The sequence below is a fragment of the Talpa occidentalis genome, unplaced genomic scaffold (assembly GCF_014898055.3).
Source record: "Talpa occidentalis isolate TD23 unplaced genomic scaffold, MPIMG_talOcc4v2.1 talOcc4.3, whole genome shotgun sequence".
Classification (NCBI taxonomy): domain Eukaryota; kingdom Metazoa; phylum Chordata; class Mammalia; order Eulipotyphla; family Talpidae; genus Talpa; species Talpa occidentalis.
The window spans coordinates 137,561,602-137,584,818 of record NW_023603184.1 but is presented as its reverse complement, the minus strand read 5'-3'; the positions used below and the strand labels follow the sequence as shown (position 1 = coordinate 137,584,818).

General features: G+C 49.4%; 2 protein-coding genes across 7 annotated transcripts; one reads left to right on the top strand and one right to left on the bottom strand.

Annotated features, from left to right (window-relative positions):
• Nucleotides 1-8,470: 8,470 nt before the first annotated feature.
• Nucleotides 8,471-16,785, bottom strand: RETREG2 (reticulophagy regulator family member 2). Of its 3 annotated transcripts, XM_054700100.1 has the most exons (10): nucleotides 15,541-15,666; nucleotides 15,145-15,251; nucleotides 14,423-14,453; nucleotides 13,936-14,071; nucleotides 13,432-13,516; nucleotides 12,974-13,117; nucleotides 12,725-12,819; nucleotides 12,422-12,557; nucleotides 11,607-11,902; nucleotides 11,242-11,501 (listed from the first exon to the last, which is right to left on the bottom strand). In XM_054700100.1, the coding sequence occupies exons 5-10, from the start codon at nucleotides 13,448-13,450 to the stop codon at nucleotides 11,277-11,279; spliced, it is 915 nt and encodes a 304-aa protein (XP_054556075.1). In that variant the 5' UTR covers nucleotides 13,451-13,516; nucleotides 13,936-14,071; nucleotides 14,423-14,453; nucleotides 15,145-15,251; nucleotides 15,541-15,666; the 3' UTR covers nucleotides 11,242-11,276. The 3 variants fall into 3 exon arrangements, with proteins under 3 accessions (XP_037379973.1, XP_054556075.1, XP_037379975.1); XM_037524076.2 differs by having other exon boundaries at nucleotides 8,471-11,902; nucleotides 15,541-15,815; XM_037524078.2 differs by lacking the exon at nucleotides 15,541-15,666 and adding an exon at nucleotides 16,668-16,785 and having other exon boundaries at nucleotides 11,242-11,902.
• On the top strand, nucleotides 16,017-22,806 carry CNPPD1 (cyclin Pas1/PHO80 domain containing 1). 4 transcript variants are annotated; one of them, XM_037524080.2, is made up of 9 exons: nucleotides 16,017-16,044; nucleotides 17,248-17,334; nucleotides 17,775-17,883; nucleotides 18,447-18,528; nucleotides 18,688-18,808; nucleotides 18,895-19,023; nucleotides 19,870-19,931; nucleotides 20,252-20,369; nucleotides 20,601-22,806. In XM_037524080.2, the coding sequence occupies exons 2-9, from the start codon at nucleotides 17,266-17,268 to the stop codon at nucleotides 21,147-21,149; spliced, it is 1,239 nt and encodes a 412-aa protein (XP_037379977.1). In that variant the 5' UTR covers nucleotides 16,017-16,044; nucleotides 17,248-17,265; the 3' UTR covers nucleotides 21,150-22,806. The 4 variants fall into 4 exon arrangements, with proteins under 4 accessions (XP_037379977.1, XP_037379979.1, XP_037379978.1 ...); XM_037524082.2 differs by lacking the exon at nucleotides 16,017-16,044 and adding an exon at nucleotides 16,238-16,290; XM_037524081.2 differs by lacking the exon at nucleotides 16,017-16,044 and adding an exon at nucleotides 16,297-16,361.
• The last annotated feature ends 411 nt before the right edge of the window (nucleotides 22,807-23,217 follow it).

Here is a 23,217-nt window from a genome sequence, read left to right as displayed (position 1 = left end):
GGGAGCAGCCGGGGATCGAACCGGCGCCGCAGAGGCCGCGGGCAGCTTCGCAACCCAGCGCTCAACCGCTGCGCCACCGGGGAGGCCCGAGGCCATTGGTTTCTGAAGCTACTACAGAACTAGGAAGAGAGGGTGGGATTAGAACAAATTAAAATGCCACTGAAATGTTCTTACTGAGATTCATGCATTTTTCTTGAATACACATTCCTTGGTTTACTGAAGGCCTTTATTTAATTTCCAGAGTTCTGAAAAAGTTAATTTTGTTTTTACAAAGGGACAGATTTTCAGAGGTCCTCACACCACCATTCCAAATGTAGTCCTTCATGTCCATTAGTATAAACAAACAAACAAACCCTAAAAGTTTACCCTCACAAATTAAATCCTCCTCTAGTATAGATGGGGACAGGGAAATATTGTTCAGTAACAAAATAGTGTAATGCTAAAAAAAACATAGACGCTTGTGTTCACATTCTAATTGTATGACCTCTCGGTGCTTTGCATGAACAATAGGGGGGTCATAACAGAACACATTTCACAGGGCTTTGTTGTAGACTGAAGCACTTAGAACAGTGCTTGGTGATGGAGTTCAGATGATGGGTTTCAGTGCATGGGGTTCTTGTGTCCCTCTGAGAAAGAATTCAGCAGATGTTCCCATTTGTCAAGTTTATTGAGGAAAGGAGAACAAGGAAGGAGAGGCACCTGCATAGACACAGGCAGGCAATCCTAAAAAACAAGAGCTGCATTTTGCCAGTGCAAGGGGTGTTCTTTTATAATGTTCTTTAATAGAATTATTGTAGAAATCTAGCTTTGGTATCAGATTGGGTAGGTCTTCTAAAATCTGTAATCCTCTCTGCCCCCACTTATGGCTGATAATCTTTTTCTTTCTTTTTTTTTTTTAAAGATTTATTTATTTATGCGTACAAGAACTGGGGTACAGGCCAGAAGTGTGGTGGGTGAGAGGATTCACCAGAGACAGAATGGGGATCAGAACAGGCAGACGGAGCAAAATACACTGCTGAGGGGAGCAGCAGGCAAGACAGGAGAGGTCCGCCCCACCAAGTGGGAATCTCCCTGGCTGGCCAGGTATCGAACCAGCACTGCAGAGGCTGCAGACAGCTTCACAGCGCTGCGCTCAACCTGCTATGCCACCAGGGAGGCCCTTGATGTCTATTTATATCATTACTTATATATATTTTTGAGATCTATAATTGATATATACACACACATATGTATATACATATATAAAATCTCTGATTAGAATAAAATTAAAGGAAGAAGGAAGGGAAGAAGTAGGTATTTGGAGTACCTTCAATATGCTGTTATGGATTTGAACTCATATCTTACTGAGAATGGGAGATGTTCAAGGCTTGGCCTGTGTTGTAGCAAGATACCTGTGACTTAAGTGCAGAAATGGCCCAGAAAGAGGACAGAATGGTGATGGAGGCCGGTAGGGGGAGGTGTGGAGAGAGGCTCAGCAGTGACCCAGACTTGGTGATGGTTGTTAGGATGGAGCAGATTCTTCTGAGGGAGAGTATATAAGGTTTAGTGACCAGGTGGATGGAGTAGAGTGTAAGGGAAAGGGCGAATCAAGGATGGGTCCTTTGATTCCACAAGTCCATGAAACAAGGGTATGGCACAACTATACCCACACCACTCCACATCTATTGCGCCCCAGTGAAGGGGCTACCAAACTAGGAATAAGGAAGGGCAGATACATAGGGCACCTCCCAACATTCAGTTAATGAAGGGAGTCTTTACACCATAACTTCAGGCTATAAAGAGACAAATGCTTCTTTCACAGAATTAGGTCAAAGTTATAAGAAGGCCAGCTAGCCCTTCTTATTATTAAATCCTGGAATAAGGGATTTCTGAATATTTTCTCAAATGCTCTATGGTATGAAATTTCAATATCTGAGTAAACCCTTTCCCTTTCTCTCTCATCTTCCAAGAGGAAGAAATCTTAGGGTTCTGCAGCCTGGACTTTTGTTGTGCAGAAGTAGGTAATAGGCTGATCTAGGAACCTGAGAAACCAGAGAGACTAGACTGGCCAAGTTTGGAAAAGACCAGGACTGGGATTAAAGCTGCAGAGAACAGGTTTGGGGAGGTTGCAGAGTAGGGGGCTGACCTAGAGAGGAGGGGCCAAACAGGTGTAATTTGGAGTTTGGGGAGTGAGACAAAGAGGGGGGGACTATTACATGAGGCAGTGCAAGAAAAATGGGAAAGGAAATGTTTAAGAAATTCTGTATATTAGGTGTGTTCACCACCTCCTCCTGTCTTGTTAGAGAGCCACACTGCTTTTGAGCGAACTCTGCTTTCACAAGTCAAGGATGAGCTCTGTTTCTCAATCTTCCTTCCTGAGAGCTTTGGTTGCTTTCATTTTCCATTGGCCAGAATTAACCTCACCAGCAGTCAGGTTTGGGCCATCCCTTCACATTGGAGCCACGGCCCTTGTAGCATCGAGTCTTTAATCATACACTCTGAATGAACACTCCCCACCTTGGGGCAAGCCACCTCTACCTTTCAGGCACCTGCTCTTAGCTTGTCTGACCTTAGTCTGAAGCGTGAGTCAGAGTTGGTCAGGTAGAAAGCAGGGAAGCGTGTTCCCAACTGAGAGAGACTAAAATGTAAAGAAGTGATGGATAACAATAGAAAATTCCAAATACTTCTGTGGTTGGAATGTCAACTTAGAAGGGGAAAATGGGGAGATAATAAAACCGGCCAGGTAACTTTTTTCTTATTTAAGAATGTATGTTATATGCAGGTGGTAAAACTAGGATTCAAATGTCTTGATTTCAAGTTTAGTATTCTTTCCATGTCACCAGAGGCAGTATAATTTAAATCATTAGTTTTCAACTGGGGATAATTTTACCTCCAGGGGACATTTGGGGGTTGGGGAGGAAGGGGTTTGGATGCTGCTGGCATCTAATGGGTAAAGGCCAAGGAGACTGCTAAACATTCTGCAGAGAACAGACAGTCCCTGTCACCACCAATAACGAATGATTTAGCTCAAAAAGTGAATAGTGCATATAATCAATAGTTGAGAAACCCTGACTTAGAAATATAAAACTGAAGCTATTCTGATTGAGTTCAAATTGCAGTGCCAATAATTGCTAGGTGTTAGAGATGGACAGATCAGCGCCAAATCACTTCACTGGTATTTCAGTGTTTATTTTACATAAAACAATTATGGATTATAAAAGCAAAATGTTCAGCATTTTAAAAAGTAAAAATTATTTTATTTTTATTTTTTTCTTTATTTTTTAAGGATTTATTTATTTATGCATACAAAAACCAGGGACAGGCCAGAAGTGTGGGGGTGGGCAGTGAGAGGACCTTCCAGACTCAGGGTAGGGAACAGAACAGGCAGACTGACTGAAAAACACTGCTGAGGGGAGCAGCAGGCAAGTCAGAAGAGGTCTGATGCTCCATGTGGGTCACCTCCCTGGCTGGGGATCGAACTTATGTTGCAGCCCTGCGGATAGCTTAATCGTGCTGAGACTTAACCCCTTGTGCCACCAGGGAGACCCAATAGTGTCCTCTTCTTAATTCTACTTGTTTCATATGTTTGACTAGAATAATTATCCTTGTAATCGAAGTTTGTCTATTGACATTTTTCCCTCCTCTCAAAGTTGATGGAATATAACAATACTTTCTAAACAAACAAACCTTTGTGTGTTTAAATTTTTAATACAGCTAGACCCTTGTTTGTAAGTGATCAGGAATTCATACTTCTTTTTTCTAGTGCTGAAAGGATGACTTTACATCAACTAAAAGTCTATTTTGACTTTTAGGGGGATATGAGGGAGTACCAGAACACTAAAAAAGAGTACTTATAATCACAACCAACATGTAATTTTTGGCAAGCCATTTTATCTCACTAAGACTCAATTTCCTCATGTGTAATGTGGAGGGGGGATAGGTTCTTACATCAAAGCACTGTGGTAACAATTACATAAAAGAAGGTATGTAAAGCACTTAAACCTGTGACTGACTTATACTAAGTAATTTAATAAATGTCTATTATTAGCTGTTTATGTAAATCATTAGTTATTACTAATGATTTATTTCCCATGTGTTGTTGATAATATTGTCTTTATTTGTTTTAATGTGTAGATTGCCAGCCCAAATCCTTAAATATATTTTTAGATAAGCTTAGAGTGGTAGTTTTTAAATATGTCAACAAATTCTTTGCTACTTAATTCCCCTCTCCTTGAGTGTGAACTGGACTCAATAACTTGCTTCTAGTGACTAGAACTTGGTGGAGGTGATAGCCTATGACTTTTGTTTTAAAGATTTATTTTTATTTATTTATGCATACAAGAGTTGGGGTGTAGGCCAGAGGTGTGGGGGCAGGGCAGGGGTGGGCAGATTCATCAGAGACAGAGTGGGGAGCAGTACAGGTGGATCTACTAAAATACACTGCTGGGGGGAGCACTGGGCAGGACAGGACTGGTGTCTTGCACCATGTGGGTCAGCTCCCTAGCCAAGGATCAAGCTCATGCCGCAGTAGCTGCCGATAGCTTCATAGTGCTGAGACTTAACACCTTGCACCACCAGGGAGGCCCTGAGAGCCTATGACTTTTGACAGTAGATCATAACAAGCATTGTGGCTTCCTTCTTGCTCTCTCTTGTGGATCACCTGGTCTAGGGAAGGTAGTGTGATGTTTTGATGACACTCAGTCATAAGGAGAGGTTAGTGTGATGCAGACCAGAGGCCACTTGCCAATAGCAAGTGAGGCTTCTACCCAACTGTGGTGTGATGCACCATCTTGGAAGTAGATCCTCCAGTCCCAATCAAGCCTTCAGATGGACTGTAGTCAGCCCTGGGTGACATCTTCATTGCAACTTCATAGAAGACCTTGAACCAGAATGACCCAGCTAAGCTGCTCCCAGATTCCTGATCCACAGAAATAATGTGAGATAATGTTTGTTGTTTTAGGCTGCAAAGTTATGGAGTAATTTGTTATATATAGAAATAGATAATCAATGAACCTTGGTATTGACACTTTTCATTGAAGGATTAACACACATACAGAAATATGTTCAGGTCAATAATGAGCTTTTACAAATTGAACATTCCCATTAACCAGTACTTAGGTGAAGAAATAAAACACTACCAAACCCCAGAAAATTCCTCTAATTTGCACCTCCAATCCCCGCGGGCAGCCACTATCTTGAATTTGTAACAATATAAATGTACTTTATAGCAATGGATTTATATATCAAATTCTTTTGTATCTAGTTGCTTTTACTCAACATTTTGTTTATGAGATTCACCCAAATGTTTGTGTTTAATTGTAGTTTGTTTTTTTAGTTGTCTGAATATACTACAATGTTTTATCCATTAAACAGTAAGCTTCTATGGATTATAGTCATCATATGTATTTCTTACAACATACAACAAATGTATTTTGCTACATCTCCTTTATCACTCACTCTCTTGCTCTGCACACACATCATATATTCACTTACTCATTCTTATTTATGTTTTCAAATCACTTCCTATAATTTGCAGAGACCATAGCGCTTCATCTCTAAAATCTTCAGAACATGCATCCTAAAAATAGGGATATATAAATTTTTATTTCCTACTAAGGATCCAATCCACGATCACCTCTTGCATTTATTGTTATGTCTCTTTGATCTCCTTTCAAATAGTTCCTTAACTCTACAGTATCTCTTATGAAATTGACATTTTTGAAGTAGAGCCAATTATTTTTTATACTTGAAAAGGAAAAACCCAGACTTCTTTTAACCTTGTTCTGTTTCTGCAGTCATTTTTTTCAAGCAAGTACTAATACATATAGTTGGATTTTTTATTAAAATATTTAGTTAAGTCTAAATAGTTTGGTCAAATTTGTTTTTTGAAATAATATGACCTGATTGCGTCAGATCTGATTGCATTGGGTAATCTTACATTAAACTCAGGAAAGCCTTTAGCTTCAAATCCAGCAAATATGAACCTTCAGATCTAGACCTAGATCTAGATCATTTGCATTGTCTTTAATCTAGTCAGGAACGAAGAGCTTACACATTTAACTGTGAGTTATTTGAACTTAACTATCATCCACTCTGTAATAATAACAAAGGCAAGATAATTACCATCAACAGACATGTGACTTAGAATTTAGAATACTAAATTTTGTTTACATTGGCTGTTTTAGAAGTTAGAACTGGTTACTCTAGTACACCCATTCACTTTAGTCCAGTAGCCATTTATTGAGCATCTACTATGTGTCAGGCACTATGCTAGACTTTGAGACTAGTCCCTGCAGTCAAGAATAAGCACTGTAGTATAGTCTATACATCTACACATACTCCTATGTACTCTAATACCATATTTATGTAGAGAGATGAACATTCTATGTGATATATAGGAAAATAGAAGTATATAGAGTAGGTATATATGGGGGCCACATGATGTGGGACTTGAGGGAAGGTTTTTTAGATGAGGTGTGACCTGAAGTCCTCCTTAAGAGACAAGTGATGTGTCAACGAGGTGGAAAGATAAGGGTATGTGTATGTGGAATGGGTGGGGAAAACAGTGCAGTTGAGCAGAAGGAAGGACAAGCTGTTTGGTGTTTGATGCTGTAATGTTTATAAAGAGTAAGGCAGGGCAGAGGCAGACCTGAGGTTTTTTAAGAATATAAGGAAACTTAAATTTGTAAAAATTGACTAATATTAAATTGCAGAAAGGTTATTAAATGTATATTTTAAAATAATCTAGCCACTTTGTTGGGCATGAATTTCAGATGGGCTCCAAGAGTGTCCACGTGAGAGATGAGGAGGCTGTGAATCATGGCTGTGACAGAATCAAGAAATAATTAGGTCATCAAATAAGTAGCAACTGGTGATTGACTGGGTGTGGGATGAGGGTGACATAGGCTTCATAGTTCGTGGTGCCAGTCAGCAAGATAGAAAACACAGAAAATGCCTGTCTGTTTAGGGGAGCTGGGGGATATATGATGGAGTACAGAGTGGAAAGAGGCTGTGTTCAGTTTTTGGGATGTTGAGTATGAGATGTTCATGGTACATTCAAGTGGAGATGGATGCCTAGTTGGAAGCTGTGAGAAAGGAGCTATGATTTAGAAGTCATGAGCCTATGAGTGGAAACTAAATGGGTAAGCACGTGGAACAGGCAGGCTGCCAAGAAAAGTGAGCCACAACAGACCCAGTGAAACACCAACATTTAGGGGAGCAGGAGGAAGAAGAGAAGTCAAGGAGGCTTAAGTTAGGCACTAAATGCAAAACAACCTGGTGATATATTGTCCTTCCATGATGGAATTAACAGTTCTTAGAATATATGTCCTTGATCTTTGTACTTTTAAAGAGCATTTAAATCTGCTGTTCTGCAATATTTCTTTTTTAAGATTTATTTTATTATGCATACAATAACTGGGGTACAGGCCAGAGATGTGGGGGTGGTGAGAGGATTCACCAGAGACAGAGTGAGGAACAGAATAGGCAGATTGACTGAAATACACTGCTGAGGGGAACATCAGGCGAGTCGGGAGAGGTCTGCTGTGCCATGTGTGTAGCTCCCTGGCCGGGGATTGAACTCGTACTGCAATGGCTGCGGATAGCTTCATAGGTAGTGTCTTAAACCCTTGTGCCACCAGGGAGGCCCTGTTCTGCAATATTTCTTGACCAGAAAAATAAATTATACCTAGTGCTGTAGTCCTGGCATGGTGCAGATCACGGGCAAGCAGGAAGCTGCTGCCCTGCCCAGGGAGAGAGTTGGTGAAAAGAAGCACCTGCATAGTCACAGGTGGGCAGACGGATGTTTTGTTTGTTTTTACATGATTCTGTATTTACTCAGCACCTATTAATGGCAGTTTCCATATCAGGAACCACAAACTGAAGCCAGAGAATGAAGTCCAGTGGTTTCCAATGCTGCCACCTTTGGCAGGGCAAATCTTGCTTAATTATGTCAGAACAAAACTGCACAGTTTAAAGCACTCAGCCGCTAGAGCTAGGTGGACTGAGTTAGAATCCAGGTTTGTCTCCCCAAGCCTCATCTATAAAATGGGAACGATACTACTTTGCAAGGTTATTAGATGAGAGGATGTATGTAAAGTACTTAAAAGAGGGCCTCCCCGGTGGCGCAGCGGTTGAGCGCTGGGTTGCGAAGCTGCCCGCGGCCTCTGCGGCGCCGGTTCGATCCCCGGCTGCTCCCCGGCCACCGGAGGAGGGCCCCACATGGCACGCAGACCTCTCCTGCCGCCCGCTGCTCCCCTCAGCAGTGTACTTCAGTCCTTCTGCCTGCTCTGCTCCCCGCTCTGGCTCTGGTGAATTCTCTCACCCTCCCGCGCCTCTGACTGTACCCAGTGCATGTATAAACAAAACAAACAAACAAACAAACAAATAAATAAAACATGCCTCTATAAAAAAAAAAAGTACTTAAAAGAGAGTATAAAATGTGAGCTAATATTTTGCTTCTTTAACAAATCAAGCAAAAACAGACAAAATTCTTCTTAAAACATAAAAAATGGTATATATTTATTTTCTCTCTCTCTCTCTCTCTCTCTCTCTCTCTATATATATATATATATATACACACACAAATACCCACCTATCTCCAATACCAGTAGGGCGAGGATTCTGTCTTCAACTTGCTTCCAAAAAATAAGCAGGTTTTCTCAGGGTCACAGAGTCAATGCTTAGTGATTAGGCAGTAGCAAGGAGAGGGTAACAGTAAGGATTAGGATGGCGAAGTCAGAAATGTAGCTGAGGGGGAATTGCCTAGCACTACTAATCAAATTCTTAAAGATTTTATTTCTGAAGATGTAACATAAACCCTCAGAATCTGAAGATAGCAAATGTGGCCTAACTCCCCTTTCTTTTCTTGGCTTAAACAGTTTGACAGTTCCCCATGAGCACGGATCAAACTGCATTTTCTCAATTGGTTAACAACATAGCAGGCCATCCTCTGGCAGTATTTCCAGTGGTGGTGCCTAAAGGTAAATTAAGCTTGTGAGCAGGCATATTATGCTATGAGCTGTTTGAATGTAGTTAACTGGAGTGTACAGCTCTCTCTGCCAACATGCACTTCTGCAATTGATGACTGCTTAGCCTAATTCTAGGTTTCACATTTCTGCTCATTTTTCTTTCAATCCTATAAAAAGTTTCCTTGTTCCTTTCCTCAGGGGGCAGAAAATGATCAGGACACCTGATAAAGAAAAACTGTAGACAAACACGTGACAACCACCAGACCAGGGGGAATGTCAAGAATAGATCCTCCTGGAACTCCAAGACTATGGTGAATGTTTTCATTCGACTACAGCTTTCTGGTTCTATCTTCAAACTGCAAGTTTAACAAGGAAATGGACTTGTTGAAGTGGTGCATATGGTAGCCATCGTCTAATTGGTTGTTTTTCTTGTATTGCCTGTTTGTTGACGAGAAGAGTTTTTCCATTCTTTTATGAAATCTCTAGATGATTAAAAGTTCATGTTCCTTTAATGGCTGAGGACAAGGCCCCAATCTTTGGAAGACTGTCTTAGGCAAATATGAAACGAAGGGAAAAATTCTCACACGCTTAGGAGAGACATGGCATAGGAGTCAACCTCTCAACAAGTAGCATGGCCATATGGTACCTCCACTCAAGGCCAAAGCCATGAACTCATAAAGGAGGCCATCTGTTTGGTTCTGGGTTTTAATATTCTTCCCCAAAGAGGAAGAATGGTGAAGAGTCCAATCTTTGTGAAGCCAAGATAAAGACTGGCTCAGTGTAGTTCCACATCCTTGAGCATCTTCTAACTTGTGCTCTATTAACAGACAGGGGCTTCCTGTTCCAGGGTGATCCCCAGGGCCAAACAGCTTGGGTTTTAGATCCTGGTCCCATCACTTACAAAGACTCTAAAATGGGGTTAGTATGTATCTCAGAGTACAAGAACAAAATGTTAACATAAATCACTTAGGCCAGTGCCAAGCACATGTTATGCATTCACTAAGTGTTGGAGGCTGTTTTTCTAGTATTCTTTGACTTAGGTCTATCAAGGAATTTGCTTACTTGGTTTCCCCAGTTTTGATAATTCAGGGCTGAGTAAATTGTTAGCATGTAAGTGGGTAAGGACTTCTTGAGAAGAGAGTTAAGGTTATAGGGGACATAGTATAGAAAGTCATTGTTATGGTCCCAAATTTCTATTGATTGGGAAGACAAAGCAGTTTCTTCCTGCATACACTTTATTCACACATGCTAAATCTCACTAGACATATCACACTGTCAGGGAAGATGGCTAAGGGAAGTTAGGGCTGTCAGGGTAATTCTTGCCTCTGGCTTTGTTTCCGCACAAGGTAAATAAATAGCCAGGAACAAGACTGGGGATAAGGAGGTAGGGGGTGAGGAGGGGACAGAGCACAGTGTGGGGGGCAGCTTGCAGTGAGGCAGGCAGGCAGGCAGGCAGCAGCAGTTCTAGGCAATCAACACTTTATTTTTCCAGTTGACACCTGCACAGATGTTACCACCCACTTCCTGACTCTAGTAGAGGTCCCACCACACTTGGACCACCCATGGCCCAGAGGAGGAGGTCTTCTTACTCCTCCCTACGATGGTTCGAGAGTCTATCATCCCAACAAGACAGAGCTCCTGCTCACTCATGCAGTGCTGGTACGTGTGCTGAGATCCCTGCTCTCTCCTGTATCACGAAAGGCTGAATGAACTAGGGCAAGGTTATAGAGAATGTTACAAGGATACAGTGACCTAAGTGCAGAACAACTGGCCTGATCCCCACCCCAGGCTGAGTCTATACCTCCCAGATAGGAGCCTCCCTACAGCTAGGGAGGAACTGGCAAAGTATAGGGGCTGAGGTGCTAAGGACAGGACACAGCAGGGAAATAAAGCAGAGAGCATGGGACAGCAGAGAAAAATGATAAAGTGCCTGAACTAAACAACCAGTGGGACACGAGGACAGAGGAGCACAGGTCCCTGAGGATAGGAGGAAATAGAAAGGGAGAGACCACCACAGTTTGGGGCAAAGTGGAATGAGAATAGAGATGAGGCAGGGAGGCAAAGTGCAGGCTGTGGGAAGGACTTTCCTAGCCCTGTTCACATCCACTAACCCCAAAGTAAAATTATTTACAAACTTAAAACCAATCCCAGGCACAGGGACAGTACCAGGCCTGGGACAGCAGGCAGGCAGGCAGAGGGTGGACTGGCTACCATCTGACAGCCAGCTCCCCCACGTGTTGCCTCTCCCCAAAATAGTAGAGAAAGGGGGAAACAGTGATACCTCTAACCAGGAAGTCCTACTGTGCCTGCAACTGCTTCTCCCATGGCTCATGGCTCTGCCATGGCCCGAGCCTCTTGGTCTGACTGTACCAGGGACAGGTTGTCAGGCTCTAGGGGTGGAGGGGATGGAGCATTAGGAGGCTCTGGGGATGTCTCTGGTCCCAACCCCAGCTCTGCATCCAGCTGCTCCAGCTCCCCCTGATCCAGCAACTCGAAGTCCTCAGTGGTGAGTGCCTCTTCTTCCTCAGGGGCAGGAAGGGGCTGGGGTAAGTCCTGGGGAAGAGGTGGAAGCACTGAGCGGGAGGGAACTGGGTCACCTTCAGCAAGGGAGAGCAGGGGTGACAGGGTGCTGGGTGCTGTGGTGAGTTCAACACTCACTGCCTCCGGGCTCAGTATCTCCACTGGTCCTCCAGAGGAGAGCTTCACTCCATCTGTGGGAGACCCTGCCCCATTGAAGTGCGTGTTCACAAAATGAAGGGGGGATGAGAGCCGCAACAAGGTTTCCTTGTCTGCCACGTTGTCTTCCTCCTCCTCCAAATCCAGGTCTTGCCTTGAGAGGGTCTGAGGTGGGGCCAGCAGGTCTTCGGGAGGGGCCAGCTCTGTCTCCTCTCCCTCTCCTAGCTCCCGGCTCAGGGCCTCTTCTGGCTCACTTGGCAGGCTCTGTTGGTCCAAATCTGTGTGCAGAATAAAGGGTCAGGAATGGGCTTGCTAACCTGAATGACCACAATAGGCCAGTTGGTTCAAGGTTGAGAATGTAAGACATGAAATGCTGAGCCAGGCCTCAGGTGGTAAGGTCTTCTGCAGCTTGGGGTAGCATGAGAGGATCAGTTCCGCAAGAAAACTTTTCCCCTCCCCGCCTAAAAAAGATTTATGCATAGAAAAACTGGCCCAGAGATGCAGGGGGCAAGTAGTTTCACCAGAGACAGAGTGGGGAGCAGAACAGGCAGACCTACTGAATTACATTGCTGAGGGGAGCAGCAGGTGAACAGAAGGTCTGCTGCGCCATGTGGGTCAGCTCCCTGGCTGGGGATTGAACTCAGGCCCTAGCAGTGATAGCGCTGAGACTTTACCCCTAGCCACCGGGAAGGCCCCTTAGAAAACTTTTACGGAAGCACCAAGCAGAAAGCACAGTCAGTGTCCCGTGGCAGAGGCTAAGAGGATCAGGAGGGGTAAAGGGTTTCCCATACCCATACCCTCTGAGACATCAGTTAGCTGTGGAGTTGTGGCCCGGGACACTGAGAAGCCACCACTCTCCAAGATTGAAGCCTCTTCATCTGACAGCTCCGAGTCCGTGATGGCCAAGGCCAGGGCTGTTTTCTTCACATCCACCTGCAAGAGAGCCAGGATGAATACACCAGATGAGGGGATGAGAATACCTATTTTCCAAGAAGACCCCTCACCTGCCCCAGCTCCCACTCCCTTGAGCTATGGCTGCTCTAAGGCAGAGAGATTCTCCCTCAGTCTTCTACTGGACACCCATCTCCCTTAAACCTCACCACTGGGGAGAAGCCAGCCAGTTCTGCCTCGCTTTCGCTCTCTGTCTCTGCCAGAGGCTCATCACTTCCCGGGGGTGCATTCTTCCCCTGCCGCTCTAGAAAAGAACAGAAAGGCTGTTACCCAGCAGGGGTGGGGTGGGAGTGGGAAATAAGGCCAAGGGACTTGGAGTGTCTAAATCGCAAGGCACTTCCTAAGCCCTATGTCAAGGTCCTCCCCTCCCTCCCTCTCCCAGATTATGAGTCCCTTACTTCTCTTGTCATGTTTGTGATGCAGGGCATCAGCTTCTGCCTTCATGCTGTAGTCCAGCTGCATGAGGAGGGGCTCCAGGCGAGTGTACATCCTCTGGATCAGCTCATGATAAACCACCAGGGGCCACAGCAGGATACTCAGCACTAGGGGTTAAGGAGTCCACTCAGTGCTCCCTATGCTCGTCATCTAAGGGCCCTTATTCAACGGATCATAACCAGAAAAGGCTGAAAAGATGTGGTCCTTTCCCCAATTTGTGCCAACCGCTTCCCTCTACATCCATTGTCCCCCTTCCTCAGATGACTCTTCCACTGTTACTGAATCAACACACAGCCTCCCCTAGAGAGCTCCATAAATGGGTAGCTGACCAGAGACGAGAGCACCATCCTCCCTTTGGGTCAGTCCAGAGAAACACAACAGGTGAGGGTTTGGGGAAGGGCAGGGGTTACACCCTACTCACAGACAATGTAGGAAATCATAATCCCTGGAACATAATGCCCCAGCACAGCCAGCACAGCACAGCCAGAGCAGACTCGAGCACAGAACTGCAGAGAAGAGCACAGGGTCTAAGAAAATTGGACTCAAGGACATACCCTATTCATTGGGGTAAGGCACGGCTCAGCTGGTGGGAAGAGGAGCAGGTCCTCTAGGAAATGGATGATTCAGTTTAGTCAAAAGGATGCCAAAGACCATTGATTCGGGAAGTTTCCAGTAGACACCAGAAAATACCTACAAATTCAGACTGGTCTGCCTTGGCAAGAAAATAGTGCCAGGACATCAGTAGCTTATTCCTGGGGGTGAGTCTGCCTCCTGCCCAAGCTACTGTGCTAGCTATGAATGTTGTCTCAAGAAGGCACCAGGTCTCTTTCAGAGTCTCTAACCAGAGTTCATCTCAGTCCTCCCCACCCCGCACCTCCATTTCCCCACACTGCAAGAAACTGTTGTGTGACATGGGGGAAGTTACCTGAGCTGGATTCTGCCTCTTGTACTGCAGCAGCTCCTGCAGGTGAATCTGGAAGGTGAGCCAGCTCTCAGCCAGGTATCTGCACAACTCGGGCACACTCAGCAGGTGCGGCCGGGCGCCTGACCCCGCACCCTCACTGGGGAGACATGACATGACCCCTGGAGGCCTCAGACACCAGCTTCCTGACCACTCAAATCCCTCTGAGAATGCCAATGAGATCTTCTAGGGAAGTGGACAACCCTACCTCCCCAAGGGGAGACTGTCCTGGTCCTGGGAAGTAAAGCCCAGAGCTCCCAACCCTCTGCCCCAAAAGAAGCAGGCACACAAACACCTACACCAGAACCTAGGACCAGGCTTGTTACCAGTCCACCCACAATGCTGGGGTCTGTCCCTGCAGAGAGGCAGTACTGCCCTGCACTGAGGTGACATCAGCACCAAAGTAAGACTGGGTTTGGGCACATGTCTTCAAGAGGTAGCCTGCACTCACCTGTCAGAGTGTGGCTCCTCTGGGGATGATGCTATAGAGAAAGGAGGGGGACAAATTATTGAGTGACAAAGGCCCTGGGAGACCCCAAGGAAGAAAGAGTTGCCCCCTCCTCTGCAGTTCTTCAGCTGCCCAATGCAGAAAGCATTAGTGTTACTGTTATGCTGTTATATGTCTGTCTCCATGTTTAAATTTTATTCTTTTCAAACACAGGAACCACATCTTATGTTTACCTCCCAAACAACTCACACACAGCCTGGCACCGCGTTGCTCCAAAATGCTTGTTAGGTAATTATATATGAATAACAAAAAAATGAAAGTTCTAACATTCCTGTAATTGCTATCAGACGTGAAGCCTCACCGTAAGCACACAATACCTATTAACTCATTTAATCTTCACCTCCCGAAAAAGTTCTACCATCCCCATTTTACAGATGAAGAAGCAGACAGTGACTTTTACAAGATCACACACACGTTAAGGACCCAACAGGAAATGGAATCCAGGCAATCTGGCTGCAGAGTTCACATTCTAAACCCCTACATTCACATTAAAATTAAATAAGAGAAAGGTGCAAGTCTCCACCTCCTACCTGGTGAGCTGATGGTATGTGGGAGGCAGGTGAACTGCTGTACTCCCCTGTCGCTGTTCAACCCACCCAGCCCACCCAGCGGGGCGAGACACAAAGCAAGCGCACAAGGGGGCTTGCAGGATGAGTAACACTCACCTGAGACATCAGGGAAGAAGCGAGGCCGCCAAAGATCCAGCAGAAAATAGGCCAACAGTGAGATGCTGAGCAGAAAGAAGGGCCGAAGGGACGACGAAGACAGTAACCTTAGGGAGAGAGACAGGCACCTCGGCGGTGAGTGGGTGAGGGAGGCTCCTGCATCCATCGCAAGGCGGAAAAAGCGCCCACTGATGGGGAAATGAGAACCTCCCGGCCTAACTCGAGACCCGAAGCTCGGGGGTTGGGGTGACCCAGGCGGACAACAGCCCTTAGCCCGGGGGCGGGGCGCCTGCCCCCAGGCGAGCGCCAGCCCCGGGGGGCTGGGAAGGGCGCTCGCAGCCCCTCCGCCCCCGCTCTCCCGCGCAGGGGCCCCGCCCCCTCCTCCGCGGCCGTTACCAGAAGAGGCCGTTGAGCGCGGCCGCGGTGACCAGGCTGTGCAGTGGCTTCTCCCACACCAGCAGCCGCTGCGCGGCCACCAGCACCGCCTCCCAGCCGCGGAGCCGCAGCCACAGCGTCGTGGCCAGGCGTCCCACCGCCTCGGCCGTGGCCGCCTCCTCCTCCGCCTCGCCGGTGGCCTCACCCATGCCGAGGCTCAGGCCCAGGCCCAGGCCGAAGCTCAGGCCGGGTCCCCCGCCCGCGCCGGTGTTACCGCCGCCGCCGCCGCTCGCCATCGCCCCGCCGCAGCCGCCGCCCGAGCCCGCGCGGAGCCAGGGCTGCGCGGCCGCCGCTGGGGGCGCGTCGGGCGGAAGGGGGCGCGCGCCGCGGGGAGCGCCGCCGAGGCCGCGGACGGACGTCACGTGACGACAGAGCGCCGGGCCTGTCACGTGACGCGGCCTACGCGCCGGGCCCGGGCGGCCGCGCCTGCGCGCTGGCGGCGGCCGGCGACTCGCTGCGACGCAGGTGCGCGTTCCCGCCGAAGCGCCGGCCCGCGTCCGGCGCCCCCCACCCGGCCGGGTCTCCTCTCCCGCTGGAGGCTGAGCGGCCGGGGAGTCGGGCCGGCCTCGTGTGCCCGAGGCAGTGTGGCCCGGAGGGCAGGACGTGGGCTTCCGCGAGCGCAGCGTCGCTTGCGGGATCCGCGGCCGCTCTGCAAGGGCGGCGGCCCGCCCATTCCTCAGCCCTCGGCCCTCCCCGCCCCTCCCCTCCGCGGTAAACAACTGCGCCGCGTGACTCCACAGGCCGGAATAGCTCCTCGGTCGTGGCTTCCCCCGGCTCTTTCGGTGACTTCCTCGCACCCGTGTGGGCGCGCCGTCCACCCCCCGGCCCGGCGGGCGACTGGGTTCCGGGGGCGAGTGTTGGGACTAACAGCTTGATCGGGCGCCGTTTACTCGCGGGGGAAGCGTGTAGACCCCGGGGGGGGGGCGCCGGGCGCCTCGCATTCCCGTGGGGTCGTGTCCTCTCGGGGCGCACAACGAAGCGCGCGCCTTTCTGAGGGTTTCAGTGCCAAGCTGCGGGAAAGCGGCCACACCGCGGAAAGGAAGTTCCCCGCCCGCCCGGCTCGCAGCTCGTCCCCGCTGGTTTCTTACGTAATGTGTGTGCACAGTGTCCCTAAAGACAAAATAAAGGGGAACAACTCGCTGCTCGGCGTCTTTGTTTTCTCCACACAACTTCTGCCTCCATCCGGAAAGGCCAGCCCGGCCCGTTCATCCTCGGGCGGCGAGGTCCCCCAGGGGTCGCCCCCATTTCTCGGACGAGGTCGGCTGGGGCGCAGCGGGGCTGGCGGGGCTCCCACCCCCGCGGCTGGGGGCGCGGGCAGCAGGAAGTGCGGGCGCCGCGTCGCGGGCCCCCCGCCCGCCGCGGCTCATAAACGCGGGGCAGACGCGCGGCAAAGGCAGAGCACGCGCCTCGCGGTCGGACTCTCATCTACTCCTTGGGGTGAGCACCCTGGCCCTCGGGAGCCCCGCCGGAGCCCCAAGCCCCGAGCCCCGCCCGCGGCGGAAGAGGAAGAGCCGCCCGCCCGCCCGGCTCCGCCTGCCGCCGTCCGCGCGAGGGGAGGGGGCGGCACTGCTAGGGCGGCGGCCCGGAGGCTGCGGGCAGGTGGACGGGCTGGCCGGGACGCCTCCGCGCGCCCCTTAAAATTCCTTCCCTCCGCTTCCACCTTTGTAGAGCGCGGCTGGCGGCGCGATGGACCTGGCCGGGCTCCTCCTGGACGAAGAAGGCACCTTTTCTCTCACCGGTTTCCAGGACTTCTCGGTGAGCTTGTGGCCCGGACCGCCCCCTTCCCCGGCCACCCGGTGCTGGGGGCGGGCGGCCCCAGGAGGGCCCCTCGGGGCCCGAGCCGCGCCGTGAGTTCGCCTGACGGCTCTGCCCAGAGCCGGGAGGCAGCCGCTCGAGTCCTGCCTACTCGAGGCCCCGGCCGCTTGGGCCCTGAGGGAGAGCCGCGGGGTACTGGAATGGGGTTAGGGGTGGCAGGCTGGATCCTTTTCGGAGAACCTCTTATGAGAGTCCCTCGCTGGAGGAGGATCCCTCCCCCGGTGGACTGGCTGCGTTGCATTTCGCAAACAATCCAGAGAAGGTGGGGCACGGGCGCCACTAGCAGCGGGGCAGGCCAGCCCTGAGCCATTCCAGCCCTGAGCCAGACTCTCCACCCTTCCCTGCCCTTCACCCTCCACCACTCTCCGGCCCTGTTTCAGTTCCTCCCAGGACACCAGAAGCTGAGTGCCCGGATCCGGAGGAGACTCTACTATGGCTGGGATTGGGAAGGAGACTGCAGCCTGGAAGAGCTCTCCAGCCCAGTGGCAGGTTAGACTCGGGTGTATTACTGGGCAAGTAGAGAGCTTGAAAATGGGGTTGTCAGCCTCACCGAAATGACTCTAGGTGTACCCCATGAGCTGCACTGTCTCGTCATAGCTAACTCATTGGTACTTGGTGTAAGGATCCAGTTTACAGTTTGCATGTTTTAAAAAGCCCAAATGAGTAAAACAAACAAACAAACAAAAACAAAAAAAACCCCACCCCTACCATGCAGATCTATATCACTTGATTGGTGTACCAAAAACTTAACTTTTCAAGGGGAATCCATCATGTTTCCCAGATAAACAAGGCATGTTTGTTTTCTCAAAGGAACAAGAGTGGAAAAACAAAGCTAGGTAATTTCAGGTGACAGGGAAATAAGCTGGAAGGAACTGAAACTCAAACTTGAAACTCGGTTTTTGTCTCAGTATAGGAGAATTTGATCACCATGGCTTTGTCCCCAAAGCATCAGAGAATATAGATTTGGGTCTTCTGCTGATAGCAGTGAGGATTTGTGGGGGAGTTCTTTGCTCACTGTGGCTTTTACCCCCGTGTCTCCCTCTCCCCTCCAGACATTGCTGTGGAACTCCTCCAGAAAGCAGCCCCAAGCCCTATTCGCCGACTCCAGAAGAAATACGTAGCTCACGTGTCACGGTGAGCCTGAAATTGGGGGGCAGGGTGAGAGTGTTTGGGCCCTAGAGGGCCAGTGGTTATCTCTAAGGAGATGATGTAAAGACCCAGGTAGGAGCATCATAAGAATTACAAGAGCCAGAAGACCCTTGGGTTTAATTACTGACTCTCTCCTCCTCCCAGGGAGGCATGCATCTCCCCGTGTGCGATGATGCTAGCGCTCGTGTACATTGAGCGACTCCGGCACCGAAACCCAGACTACCTACAGCACGTGTCCTCCTCTGACTTGTTCCTGATCTCTATGGTAAGGTGTCTCTTCCCCCTTCTATCCCTGGTGAGCCCGGAGTCTGGGTGCAAGCTCTGCTGGCACTAACTCTGGCTTATTTGCAGATGGTGGCCAGTAAGTATCTCTACGATGAAGGGGAAGAAGAGGAAGTCTTCAATGATGAATGGGGAGCTGCGGGGGGCGTGGCCGTGCCCACTCTCAATGCCCTGGAAAGGGGCTTCCTGAGTGCCATGGTGAGTAACAATTCTTTCTCCTGCTTCATTTCCATGGGCCATCTTCATATTCTTTTCATCCTGTGTATTTTTGTCTTAATCTGCTCTTTCTTCATTTCTTTCTGCCTGTTCTTTTTGGGTCGGTCCTTGTTCATATCATCCCTTTCTATCCTTTCTGAACCAATCATAGCCTTTGGGGTTCCCGGTGTGGCGAGGCTAGGAATGTAACATCCCTCCATCTCTCTTGGCCAGTGGGTACACTCTGAGCCAGAGCTTAGCTTACAGGGTTTTTTGGTTTTTTTTTTTAAGATATATTTATTCATGCATACAAGAACCGGGGTACGTACGGGCCAGATGTGTGGGGAGGGTGAGAGGATTCACCAGCGGGGAACAGATCAGGCAGACTGAAGTACACTGCTGAGGGGAGCCACGGGTGCGACAGGAGAGGTCTGCTGTGCCATGTGGGTGTCTCACTGGCTGCCCAGGATTGAACCCACACTGCAGAAGCTGCAGACAGCTTCACAGCGCTGTGCTGAACCACCTGCGCCAACAGGGGAGGCCAGCTTACAGGGTTCTAATGAGTTGCTTCCAGACTTTCTGTGCCCCCCAACTCTGAGCTCGCTATGGACTTGGATCATTCTCAGGATTATTTTCCCACTTTGCCCTTCAAGGAGGGTATAATGTGGTGACTGGATTAGAGCTTCTAATACATAGAAGCTCTTGGAATAGTATCCAGCACATATTCAGTGCCAGTAGGTGTTAGACATTATGGTGGTTGTGGCTGCTGCTGTGGCTCTTGTTATCAACAGCTCTTACTGTGTGGTTCAACTCTGAGCCTGGTTTGGTGCCCTTCTCTTCTACACACAGGATTGGCGTCTCTACACTGACCCACGGGAGATCTTTGAGGTGCTGAACTGGCTGGAAGGCTGGTAGGTCCTAGAAGTTAGAAGAGGCACTCAAGGGATTTGGGGGCTGAAGTCTAAGCCTGAGGAGCTTAATAGAGATGAGTGCCCAAGGTAGTGGCTCCCTGGCTTGTCTGCTCTCTTCATAATCACCCCTGGGAGGATAGGAAAAGCTTTTTTAAAATACAAACCTTGGTATCACTCTCCGTTTCTGGATCAACAGGTAGCTAACTTGTATTGTCTAACATGCTCCGCAGTTTTCCTGGGCGGTCCCAAGGGGAAAGAGAGTAATTGGGCTGGCTGCAGGGCCATGTAGACAATCTCTGTCTTTGCTCCCCTTCCCACAGTGTGGCTGAGCAGCAGGGACGGCGGCGGGGCTGGTACACCTACACAGACCTGAGCGTGCTTCTGGAACAGCCGGCCTGGCAGTTGGCCCTAGGCTCCCTGTGCCAGCGACTGGCAAAGGTAAGGGGATTCAGGACAGAGAGGGGACTTGAGCACAGTGGTGTGTAGGGTGTGTTATTATAAATCAAATGTGAGAAACTCAGGAGAAAGATCTGGGAGTGGGAGGTGACAGTGAGTTCTAACTTGAACAGAGGTTTTAGCAGTAAGGCAAGGGATGTCGCAGGTAGTCTAAAGCAAGTTTGGGGTGAGGGGTGTTTGAACACTAACCTTTCTTAACCTCCTCTTTTACAGCTCTCCTGCCTATTAGCTGTGGCATATGTGAGCAGTGTGGCCCTGGCTGTGGCATCAGTGGCTGTAATAAACCAATCACTAGGGCTGTCCTGTAGCCCCCCACCTGGCCCCCCGGACCTCAGACTGGCCTCCAGGTGCCTCTTGGAACGCTGCGGACCTCCTTCCCCCATGCCACAGTGCCTGCCGTCTCCTGCCAACGTCTCCAACTGCCTGGAGGGAGATGTCGGGCTGCGTTCACTCTGGGGAAGTCTTCTGGCCTCACTGACTCCTCCACCGTTGCCTCCTCCTGACCCTCCCGCCCCTCCCAGTCTTCTCCAGCACTGCTCTCTTTGTCAGAAGTTCCAGCGGGACTCCCCAACCTGCCGAGCCTGCCACCACCCCAACCGTACGGTTCCCACTGGTCCCCCCAGGCCCTGGTACCGCACCCACGGCCTGGCTCCACCCTGGTCCTGGAGCCCGATGCCCTCTTTGCTCCCCCAGCCCCAGCAGTGTTCCCTTTTCAGCATCATGGAGCTGGCCCGCCTCAAGTCTTTCATTTTCCCAGGCTAGGTCGGGCTCCGAAGAATGCTTTCAGAGGCTGGGAGTCCCTGAGAACCTGGAGGAGCAAGGCTTGATTTAGATCCTCTCTACCTCTCTGGGTCCTTGGCTGGTCCCCTGTCCTGGGTGATGGAGCTTAAGGGGGTATGGGCCAGGACTGAAGGTCACTCACTCTCCTCGATCTCAGTGACCAGCTGGCTGCTTGGCCAGGGTGGTGATGGTGCCAGGGAACACTTCAGCTTGGTGACCATGGGCCTGTCACAGATAGAGGAGAAGCCCTTATCTCTTCACCTCTCCTGGGCTCTTCTAGACCTTTGCTTTTGAGTTCCCTGGGATGGAAGGGTAAAGGTGGGCGCTGGGAGAAGTGGGGTGAGGAAGGGAGGAAGCATTGATCCGGGTCTGTGTGATGTCCCTGAAGCAGGCCAGCCAGGGACTGATAGGGCCGAGGTGGGAGCTGTTGAGGGAAGGTGGGTGAGGTGGGCAACCCTCTCCACGCCCGCCCCTTGGATGTAGTCTGACGGAGCCAGAGGCTGCTGGGATCTTCTGCCTTGCCCTTTTGTTTCCAATTTTCTCTTGTTAGTCCCCTGCTCCCAGACTTCTTTTCCCTTCTCCTGGGTGGTCTCTTCACAGGTGTCTCTGGCTGCTGCTTTGTATCTGGGTTTTTTCATGCTTTTGTAGCTCTGAGGTTTCAATAAACAGTTTAAGTTGCATGGCCTGGACTCTTCCTTCTGCGGCATCCCTTGAAGAACTTTCTTCCCATAGCTGTGCTGAGCCTCCCTCCCTGACCCATCATCTTGCAACTCATTCTCTCTGAGCCCTGTTTCCACACTTCCCTATTGTTTGATGGGCATAGACACCTTCCCGTTTCAGACTTGTCCTTGCTCCCAGCACCTTGGGGCCCCTAGCACTGCTCTATTTGGATGCTGAGGGATGCAGATGGTGACTGTACTATGCCTGGGGTTAGTCCTGACTGCTGTGTCCTGGGTGAGCACCACCCTGTGGATCCTGAAACACACCTCAGGGAGAGGGGCCAAGTCCTGATCCTGCTCAGCCCTCTGGTCTCCTTGATGGAAGTTCCGAGGACATCCCTCTATCCCGACTTCAAGGCTGGGTTATCCCTGGCAGAAGGAAAACTGTTCTGGGCCTCTGGGCTTGAGGGCATTTGGGATGGCGAAAAACGATTCACAGAGGGGTGGCACTGCCCCCTAGGGAGCACTTCGAAAACTTAAAAGTTTACTTCTCATATACAGATGTGTAAAAACTTTTCAAATACAAATCTTACAAAAACTTAAATTTGTTGTCATAAATTTGAGGGGATACTGCTGGCATGTAGTTGGCCTGGGCAGGATGCTAGACATCTGAAATGCTTAGACACTCATGAAAAACTACCAACAGCTTTTGTATGACTGACCGAATATCATGTACAGTCATTCCCGACCTATGATTTCTGGTTTCGTGATGGTGTAGAAGCAACGTGCATGTCATAGAAATCAAGGTGCCACAATTGTGATGCTGGTCGGAGGCAGCGAGCTGCAGCACCCAGTGTCGGCTTTTTCAGCTAAAGATGGGTTTATCAGGATGGAAGCCCATTGTAAGTCGAAGGAGATCTGTCTATGAAAACGTGTTCATGTTTAGAGTCTAGAGTCTAGAACGATCTGATTTTTTTTACATGTAAATGCAAAATTGGATTTGCATATTTTGAGGATTCAGTTCTCCAGGAGAGCACGTCTGTATAAATTAAAAGTGTACTTTGCTTTGTTCGGCATTTTACCAAGAACTTGCTCGCTATTTTGGAACATCAAGTCACCAGTGGTAGCACTGCCCATGGTGTGTGTGTCACCAGGCACCAGACTACCACATTCACAGCGATCCTGGCTGGGGGAGTGGGGGTGGTCAATGGCCACATCATTGCCTTCTGGGTTAGCTGAGTCCACGCTTTCACATACTGAAAACCCTGTTACCATAAACTTCATTTTCCCTTTATATTACAGTGAGAATGTTATACAATGTTGTGGTCATGCTTTTGTCATGCACAATGTAAGGATAGTACCCGCATTTCCTTCTAAGTTAGTCCCGGGGC